At 36.6% G+C, this 10,633-nt stretch overlaps 1 protein-coding gene across 1 annotated transcript in view; it reads right to left on the minus strand.

Moving 5' to 3' along the window:
• Window positions 1-1,531, minus strand: part of LOC109538791 (probable cytochrome P450 9f2) — a 33,276-nt gene extending 31,745 nt beyond the window's left edge. Inside the window, exons 1-3 of the mRNA XM_048666530.1 lie at window positions 1,516-1,531; window positions 667-987; window positions 111-136 (exon numbers count right to left, since the gene is read on the minus strand). Coding sequence (XP_048522487.1) covers window positions 111-136; window positions 667-987; window positions 1,516-1,531 — 363 coding nt within the window. The remainder of the gene's footprint in view (window positions 1-110; window positions 137-666; window positions 988-1,515) is intronic.
• Window positions 1,532-10,633: the final 9,102 nt, after the last annotated feature.

The raw sequence follows: 10,633 nt of genomic DNA on the forward strand, positions 1-10,633 counted from the left end.
TTAAAGACTCTCAGAGCAGAAATTAAAGCCATGCGGCTTCGAAACTCCAAACAGGACGACCGCATCAAGACCCAAGCTGCTCAAATTCAAGAGCTAACCCGGTTACTCACCTTAGAGTACCAGTAAATGGCTAAGTCTGTTAAACATCCACGCACAGGTCGAGTTGAGCTCACTGGGCAGCCTGGTCCTATTGTCGCTTGGCGCCATGGACCTTCTGATTGGTGGTGGAGAGTGAATCGGGCCGGGGGCGCGGGGGCTTGCCCCCAGGCTGGTCTTGCAGGTGGTGGAGCTGGGACGTATCGCTGCTTTTCGGCTGGGACCTGTGCCTGTTTAAATAGGTACACAGGACATTGGTCGTCAAAACTGCGGTGTGCACCTCCGCAATTTGCGCACTTTAGAGCTGCACCAGGAGGGCAGGATATGATTTCGTGCGCCCCAGCACACCTGGAACATTTGAACTTCCGGTTGCAGTTTAATGACACATGCCCCCATCCTTGGAAACGGCGACATTGCGTAAGGGTTTTTCCATTGTGTCGTGTCTCCCACGAAACCCTTACGTCGCAAACGACCACAAGGCCCTAAATTTTGTTTTCATGCTAAACACGTTCTTGGTGTTAACAGATCTTTGGATTAAATCCTTTTTAATGACCTCTGGGTTAACATTACCCTCCAATCCCCTTAGGACAAAGGCGTGTGTCTTCTCGGTAGCAGGAGCGTACGTGTGGAACTGGCTGTTTTCGGTTTCTAGAGACCGTTTTACAGCCGCCCAGTCCATGATGCAGGAGCAGTACACTATAAGGCTAGCCTTAGTGTATTTTAGGGTAAAAGGTTTGCTGGTGATGGATTTTAAGCCCTTTACCAGCTCCACATGGCTGTTTGCTTTACCTGCAATCACAATTGACGGCGGCTTTTCCACATTCCGCTTCGTCTTAGCGGTCGCCGCTTTTCCAGCCAGTTCCTCATCATTTTCCGGCTCTTCAGCGCTTGCTGATTATAGAAGCCTCATGTGGGGTTACAAGCGCTCTCCATGAAATAGTTTTTCGAGGCACTATATATTCCTCGGAGTGGTCGCCTGATTGGTCCATAGCGATGGTTGGACCAATCGCAGTTGACTGATTTTCAGGCAGTTTGTTTTCGCACTGGCTGAGTGCGACTGCTTCACTTTTTTAGAATTATCTGTAAGCTTTTTCGGACTTACAGATTGAATTTTTCGTTTGTGTAACGCTCCGGTATCACTTCGTCTTGCATTAGTGTGGGAAGCCTTTACCTGGTTCACCACCAGTGACCACTTAAGGGGTTTGTTGATTGCATACGCAGCACTGAGCTCTGCCAAAATCACAGAGCAACGGTCACAATTCTGGTTCTTTTTGAGCAGATCGGACGAGAACCGGTATTATTCAACGTGGTATGGTCGTTGCCTAAAAGTAATTGCTCAAACGCGGGTTTTATACTTTCAGTATTTAGCAAAAGCTATTTCGCAATAATTGGCTGAAGGGTTGCAAAAAACTCACTTACTATTGGTCTTGGTCATATTGCTTATAGATCGATAGGGACCAATTCTTTCTTAACGCACAAAATCGCTCAAAACGGATTTTCAGTCCATGCTATAGAGTTCGTCCAGAGTAGTGTTGGGAAAAAAGTAGGTAACTAATCGGTATTCGAGTACTCGTTACTCATCAGTATCCGAAGTAACGAATACCGAACCAAGTTACCAAAGTAGTTCAAGTGTTCAGTTGAGTGTTCAAGTAATCAGTAATCGTTCTCGGAAAATCAAATCACCCATCCTAACCTTGACTCCAAAGCCCAATATTCTACTACTCGCACTCGCTCTGACTAACTGGTAATCAATACCAGTACCGAAATCCGGTACCTATGGAAACCGAGTACTAGAGGTGGGCGATTCGAATCTTTTTAGTGATTCGTATCACACATATTCGTATCAGGAAAAGATTCGTTCATTTCGTATCGATACAATCGACCGAAGCCGCCAACATTCGTATTGTACATAGTAACATAGTCGGCATTAGAGGTACCGGTACTAGTGGTGTGAGATTTGATTACTTTTGAATACTCGTACCGACTAGTTACTTTCTGATTCAATACTCGTTACTTCGGATCAGTTATTCGAGTACTCATTCTAGTCGTAAGTCTTACGAAAGTCAAAGACCGATATTGGTATTTTAGTAGTGCCCTTCGGATTTGTTACACGGACACTTTAGTCATACAAATCATATCCAACCCTTGAATTTATGGTTTTCGTAATAGATAGGTAGCTTTACGTCTAAGAGTAAATATATAGACCATTTTTATTCATTGATTTCCTATTGTACTCTCTATTGTTATTGTAGATATTGTTCGCAGACATTTGGAACCCCCACGGTTGTTAATGTTAATACGTACAGTATCTAAATAAATTGTATTTTTTAAACAATTTTTAAAAGCAAGTTATTTAAATCTGTGAAGCAAGATGCCACACATCCATAAATAAATTTTTGTACAGTTGTAATACAGTGCAACAATTATCAATTTTAAGTCTTTTTACAAATATGATGTTTTGAAATAAGTTACAAATATCATGTTACATTTTATATTATAATGTAAATGTAAAAATATAATTGAAGTTTACCATGCGGCAGCGTGCAACGCGTTTTTTAGTGATTAGAATCATTGACCGACGTTGAAAATCAAACGCGACCTTCGTTATCCATCCGTATCATTGTGGGTCCGGGTACTGATTACCAGTTAGTTTAGACAGTCTAAACGAGTACTCGGTCTGAACGAGTAGGTACTCGGTAGGTATAGGCATTCGGTCCGGGTATTGATTACCAGTTAGTCCAGTTACTCTGAACGAGTACGAGTAGTACAGTATTGGGGTTTGAAGTCGAAGGTTAGGATGGGTGACTTGATTTTTCGAGAACGATTACTGAATACGCTAAGTTTTTCTGTTTTGTTCATTGTTTCGAATTGAAATTGTTTATTATGTCTTGTGCTAAGCGACGGAAAATCACTTTTTTGTGGACTTTCTCTTCTGAATTAGATAATAATTTTGCAAAATGCAATTTATGCAAAGCAAACTTAACTTACAAAACAAGTACGTCGAATTTGAAACGGTGCATGAAATGAAACATCTCACAATATCAATAAATTCTGAAAATTTTCTCGAAGAGTAGTGGTGTAATATTTTTGGACCTATTTTCACTCAAATAAAGTTTTGTTCAGATCAAAAATTAAAATTAAATATAGCTTGTTAACAAAGAATTAAGAGCTAAGAGTTTTGTGTAAATCAATGGTTTTTTTATTTTAATTTTTTTCCAGAATGTTTGTAGAACTTTTAGAGTACATGGGTTTACAAAATGGGCACCACTTGTTATGATATATCAAAGGCATTCGATACTATCTCTCATGAAGTTCTCTTGAAGAATCTGAGGTTTTATGGCATGGACAGGGACAGTGTTGCCCTAATCCAGAGTTACCTCTCTGATAGAAGACGGACAACATCAGCCAACAACCGGATGTCAGGACATATAATCATGAAGCATGGGGTCCCACAAGGGTCTATACTGGGGCCTCAGCTCTTTATCATCTACATCAATGATTTACCATCGGCACTCACTGATGCCAAAGTGATCATATTTGCTGATGACAACATAGCCACAGACGTTGGTGTGGATATTGGCACCCTGTGTGATAGGATGGATGATGGTAGAGTACAGCTTGGGGATTGGCTTCTGGCAAATAGTCTCAGCCTTAATGTTGAAAAGACTGTTAGAGTAGTTTTTTGTCTATATACGCATGACTGCAAAAACCCCGAATCAGGCAGATTCCTGGGAGTCTTCCTGGATCCAACCATGAGGTTTGACAAACATGTAGACACTATGTGCTCCAGGGTAACAAAATACATTTATCTTCTGAGGCAACTGAGCATGGTCGTAGCTTTTGAGGTGTGTTTGATGGTTTTCCATGCCCTTATACAGTCCGCTTGCTGTTATGCGATATCTGTGTGGGGTCATTCACCTCACATGGGTCGTGTGTTTGCAATCCAGAGGAGAGGGGTTAAAGTCCTTGCGGGTCTTAGCTATCGGGATGATGTGAGGAATGCTTTTAGGGAGCTGAGTATCATGACCGTTCCATCACGATACATTCTGGAAAGCTTGTTATGGGCTAAAAATTCTGAATGCTACCAGACATTTCTAGCAATCATGAACATAATACACATGGAAAAAATAAACTGAATGTGCAGTTTCTCCGACTACATAGGACATGCAACTGTACGTGTGTACGTGTGTCTGAGTGTAAGGGATCTGAGCCATAGCCTATTCAAACCCCACATTAAGAGTTACCTGATGCGTGGTACATTCTACACCTGATGCGTGGTTCAAGATTTCCTCAATTACCAATTGGTTTTAAACCCTGACACAGTGTAGTGCTGGGTTGTTTGTCGCTCCAATCGTATTTCGTCACCGGTTTGTCACTTTGTTTCATTGATTGTATCTTGTTTTATATGCTGACGTATTTAAAAGTTGAACCTTTTCGCATGAATAAGGGAATTTGAAAAATGTGTAGACAGTCGCTAGTTGCAGAGACTGTTATTTGTTCGTGTCCTTAAAATCATTTGTATTTTGTGTATAAAATATTATGTTTTGTTTACCTAAATAAGGTTATTTATTTAAAAATTGCCCATCACCTTATCACGCTGCTATATCACGAAAACGCAACCACAATTTAAATCACATTCACAGTTAAAAAGAAATCACATTCACAGTTATAAGAGTGATTTTAAAATCACGCTTGAGCTCATATCTAGTTCTCGCTGTGTGTCGTTATTGGGTTGACTTAATTTGAGTCCGATTTTCGAAGGTTTTTAGGCGTGCATTTGCCTTACTCAGGAATTGCATTTTTTATTCACTGTTTCCGCGTTTTTTACATTTTAGAAGCGGTAGACTTTTCCTGCTCGCTTCTGGAACTTAATTTTTTATGATTTAAGACCGGATAAAAAGCACAAAAGAATGGGAAAAAAGGGTCTAAAAAAGCATGAAAATATTTTTTTAAAGCACAAAAAAAATTAAAAAAGTGCTTAAAAAACATAAAAATATTTTTTTTAAACACAAATATTTAAAAAAAAGCATTTGAAAAAAAATTAAAACAAGTTGTAATGATAACATAATGTTATTTTTATTTATTGTTTTACATTTAACACGTTATATTTATTTTCAATATACTTATTTACTATTAACAATGCTTAAAAGAAAATATAACTAAATGTTTCTCCAAATTTTCCGTAGTAAAATTATGTCTCCTGTCTGATAAAATGCTTTTGTTTGCAGAAAAACTTCGTTCTACATCTACACTGGTTATAGGTGCATATTTAAATTTTGTCATAATTGCTGGATCTATAAACATTCAAAATAGTAGATACTTTTTGCAATGATTGGAACCCTGTTTTCTTTGAAAAAGTTTGAACTAATTTTTCTTTTATTATTTGACCGATAGATCCTGGAATACTATTTTATTGGAAAAAAAAGGCGTTTTTCGGGCTTGTCTGGCAGACTCACCGCGCACGAATCCAACGCTATTTCCGCGTGTTGCGTGTCCTTTTTGAGCAGCTGCGTGAGCGACCGGCGCTACGTACATTCGGGAACCGTTCCTCTATCAAAAGGGTGCCAAATTTGAAAATTTTAAATCCGAATCTAACAATTTGCTGCAGCTTCAAAATTTTTATTAACCTTTATGGATTCCACTAACGGTAGTGCTGTTTTTCCAAAAATTGAATGCTTTCACTTACAAATTTAAAATGAGTTTTGATAAAAGCCAAATTATAAGCAAGTTCGGGCACTTCTAAAACTTCCTGACATTCTTGAATAGCTTTGCTTTCTGTACCTTGAAAGTATCAAGCTGGCATAGTACAGGGCAGCATCTAGCCAAGTTCCCCATCGTGTTAAAATAGGTTTTGAAGGTTAAGGAATATCAGGACATCTTTCCTTAAAAAGTTGCACTCTCAATGGAGCTTTTATAAATATTTTTTTGCCATTTTTTATTAATTTATTGACCAACGGATACTGCAATCTTATAGTTTCAGCTATGCGGTTAAGCCCATGTGCTAAGCAGGTGCAATGGATTAAATTATAGTATAAAATTTTAAGATTTGATGCAGCTTTAATCATGTATGCTGCTGCGTCGGAAAGCATCAATACAACTTTTTCATTTGGAACTACCTCGGGCAAAAAGACTTGTTTAACTCTTCGTGTACAAATCTAGAAATAGTATTACTGTTCGTTTTTGTTAGTTTCTTCGAACTTATTAAAAATCTTTCTGTGACAATATCTTTATTCAAGATCCTATAATCAAGTTAGCTATATATCTCCCACATGTGTCAGTTGTTTCATCTACAGTAAACCATATATAATATATTGCTGCATTGTTTCATCATAAACTGGGGTAACATAATTTTTACGAAGAGTACTCTCATCTGGAATGCTTTTTTTTACAATATTTTTCTAGAAATTGTCTAAACGAACTACTTTGTAATTTATTCAAAGGAATGTCTGATTTAACCATAGCACTGCACAAATCAAAATGAAATTGTTTTTGTTCATTAAAACGACAATTTGAAGCTAGTGAAGTTAAAATAGTTTGTTGCTTATTTTGATTTTCCTCATATTTTTCATTGTGCTCCTTATGCCGTTCAGTTTGTAAATGCTGAGTTACGTCGTATTTTTTGTTACAAACAATCTGCAATAAAATAAGAAAGTATTATCTACTCCTATTTTAAAATTTATTAAAACCTGTTTTTTTATATTGTAGCTTAAAGTCGTTCAACTAATGTCAAAAAGGAAATCTCTTAAGAGTCAAAAAATTCAGAAAAATAAAATGATATTTTAAACAGGAAACAAAGACGAGAATAAGAATTTGCGAATTTTTACTTACAGTTTTAAAACATGCTTGACAAAAAATATTTTTATTGTCAATTTTTAGTCCTTTGTCCCCTCTTCAATGGTTGGCTTTTGTTTTGGCATTGTTTAAATAGTTACCACGTACAGCTAATTAAATCCAAGTACACGATACAAACAAACTGGAGACCAGACCACCTCGTCGTAACTGACTAAATAAATAACAAAAGTCTTGGCATAGCGCAAGGCTAAACTTTGGGAAATCTCGCGACGCCTTGCAAAGTAGCCAAATTTACTTTATATGGACATTTATTCCCGTATAATGTTTTGTACTATTTTTTAAATTATTTAAATATGCGGAAAAAAGTTAAAATAAGCACGAACGGACAAAAATGCATAATAAAAGCTATAGCAATATACTTAGTTTGGTATAATTCATTTAGAAATTAAATAATCTTATGGCCGTTTATAAAATTCAGCAATAAGTAAAATGCTTAAAATCCGGTCTTTATTTATGATTATCGATCACTTTTTTCAGATGATTAAACAAAGCAGTGTTAACACAATCCTGAAAAATATCTGTGTGTACACTTTTCCATTTAAAAAAGCCGGACGTTTACTGGGTCTTTAATAAGAACATAATGTTTTTATTCAATGTTTTCGCAAATGATCAAATCTCAAACTCTCAATCAAAAAAACCTGCAAGTTTTATGATAGTCTACGCTTCTGGAAGTTCATATTTATGATTATCGGTCACGCTTCTTTTTCCAGTACTGGAAACCAGCCCCCAGAATCAGCGAAATATATCACAATAACGAGAACTTTTATGTATTATCCAAAAAAAGCAGACACTTATTGGCCTGGCTAAATTAGGATTTAACTACACTTAGCTAAAAGTGATAACTTTTTATGGGAGGGTGAACCGATTTTTCTCGGTCACGGCGGCTCCCACTCCGGCCTCTTCGCGCCCTACTTGTCTTTATCTATGTTCGCGCCTGAGGCCTGAGGCTTGAGACGCACATATGCACTTTGAATTCGACATTTTTCTCTTAGTGCGGGTGCATCTGTAGATCAGATAATCTTTCCAAATATGCATTGCGTTATTAAACTGACAGTGATTATTATTTATCAATTATTGAGTTTCATATTACTGTGTTCGGTGCAGTTTATTTTATAACGCTCATAACAATGAATCAACAAATTATCAAAGGAGAAGCTGAAGATATTGCAAATACTACGTTAAGGGTGCTCATGTACTAAATGCCTGTTCGAGTTTCGCTTTCTTTTAAATTTCCAATTAAACTACACACACAATTATACACAATAAAACAGTTTAAGTGCAAAAATGCAGATCGTCCATCCATTTGCCGAAAAATGTATTACAAACTTTTGAAAATCATCTTCAAACGACCGGGTATTTATCATTGCAAATGAGATTGCACATTGCGGTGCACTGTTAAATATTGTTTTAAGAACTAACAATCGATGTTGTGCAACAAAATTGTGCTTAAGATCCACTACAATAAAGTTTTTAAAAAACTGTTGGACCTATTTTAAATCGCCTGATTGATTGTGGACGCCAATTCCTATCAAGAAAAGATTAAATTAAATTAAATCGTATCGATAGAACCCCGGTACCGATTCCCTATGTCTAACTCTCCGTCTGTAGTCCAGATGCTGCCCAGATGATGTCCATTTGCATTCAAAAGGAAATTAAATTAAATTTCCAATCCATTTATAAATTATTAGACTAACAAGAATATTAAAATTATAAAATAAAATTATTATTGACATCATGCGTTAAACAAGTTCAATATTTTATGGTTTCTATTAATTTATGAAGTTATCACTTCAGTCGATCGTCCCGTGACGCACACCATTTTTTAATCCACGTTTTTGCAAATATGAAAAACGTTGCAACCAAACGCTTTTTCGGAGTAAAATGCACGTTTAGTTTAAGACCTACAAAATTACTGTGGGTAATTGTTCTGGCTATGCGCCAATCAGCCCTGTACTGTATCACTCACGTTAACTTTAACGTATATACTTTCCTGACTGTGTTTCAATTCCAAATCAAATTCATTCCTGGGTTTCAGTCATTTACTGTCATTGACAAATGCATGCCAAGGCTTAAAGCAGCAACAACGCTACACATAAAAACTGATGATGGTGGAAAAATATACCGAAACGTATTGTGATTGATAAATAGAGACAATAAATGACTGAAACCCAGGAATGAATTTGATTTGGAGTTAACTTTAACGTGTTTGTTATCCGTCAAACACGTTATGTGGCTCCAACTGGTGTGTTGTATCAGTAAAACCTTTATATTATAACAGGCGCACGCTATCGACGAACGTTATATTAAGAAATAGCGCTTCAGAATAACAGCATCAAATCACATGCCGCTATCGAACTTAACGTGCGTCCCTCGAATTTACCTCGGAGGAATAAATATAACAATTGTGTTTAATCAGAGCGTAGTTTTGTCTTTTAGCTATAATTTGTTTTTAATTTAATTTAAAAGAAAATTATGTCCTTTGGTGGTCTTATAAAGTTAGCTTTTTAGAACAATTGGTAAATGGTCTTGAAAATAAACTTTATTTTCCTCCACCAACTCTACTAAATTTTCAAATTGTGTGCGGGTTGTTTTTTTTACCTCTTCTGTACATGCTCCATTCAAAGCGTTTGAGAATATAGGTCAAGAACAATAACGAACGAAGTTGAAATTGAATGCAAATCATAAACATAGACAAATAGGGTAGTAGTAGGCCAAATGGTCAAAACGTGCACATGCGGTGCATATCTTTTTGATGCTTCGATGGTTTGATGTTAACTCTCTCTAACTAATAGACTATTCGTATAAGGGCATCTCACTTTAGGCATCCAATATTTTTTTGCTTTTTAACATTTGATGGATAACTGGGTCGACATAGATATAGACTGATATAGATAGCCCTCTCTCCTTTACTATAGATGCATAAGTGCCATCTATTCTGGTGGACAGTGCAAAATTTTCCTCTCAAAACGAGAAATCAGCTGTGGTTTCTATTAATTTTTCTCATTAATATTGGATTGGGTGCATACTTTAACAGAGATTAATAATTGCTTATCCAATCAGACACATTTACATATAAATACATCAGATAGAACATTAACAATTCTTAATCCCAATTAAAATGTTTGGCAATAAACTCATAAGAAAAATTCTATAAGCAATTACAAATTTTAATATTGGTCAAAACTTAGACAACAAAATACAGTTAACAGTTTTACATTGATATTCGAGTATTTTCGTTGATCCACAGATTATTCTATTGTGTTCAAATACAATTAAAGCAATTTGCATTGATACATTAGTTTCATCTCACTTTATGCATCCAATATTTTTTTCCTTTTTAACGTTCGGTTGATAACTGGGTCGGAAACGCATACCATAAACCTTATTCTATGTCTATGACGCATACGGTAACTGGGAGATAGAGCACACCTCGGTTGTGTTGCTGCGTTATTGAAAATGTTATCCTGAACTGTTAAGTCGCCATAACGTGTGGCCGTTAAAAATAGGATTTATGTTACAGCACAAGGCTGATTTTGTTTGATTTAATTTGGGGTCGATTTGCTAAGGTTTTCACTGACTGAGGCGCGAGTTACATATGTAGTATCTGCTGATAGCACAGATACTTCATGGGAACCGCTGACGCCGCAGCCATCTTCCGCTAGAAGTCGCCAAGGTTCACACCTGA

The sequence above is a fragment of the Dendroctonus ponderosae genome, unplaced genomic scaffold (assembly GCF_020466585.1).
Source record: "Dendroctonus ponderosae isolate FM_Combo_2020 unplaced genomic scaffold, Dpon_F_20191213v2 Dpon_F_20191213_1, whole genome shotgun sequence".
NCBI lineage: Eukaryota > Metazoa > Arthropoda > Insecta > Coleoptera > Curculionidae > Dendroctonus > Dendroctonus ponderosae.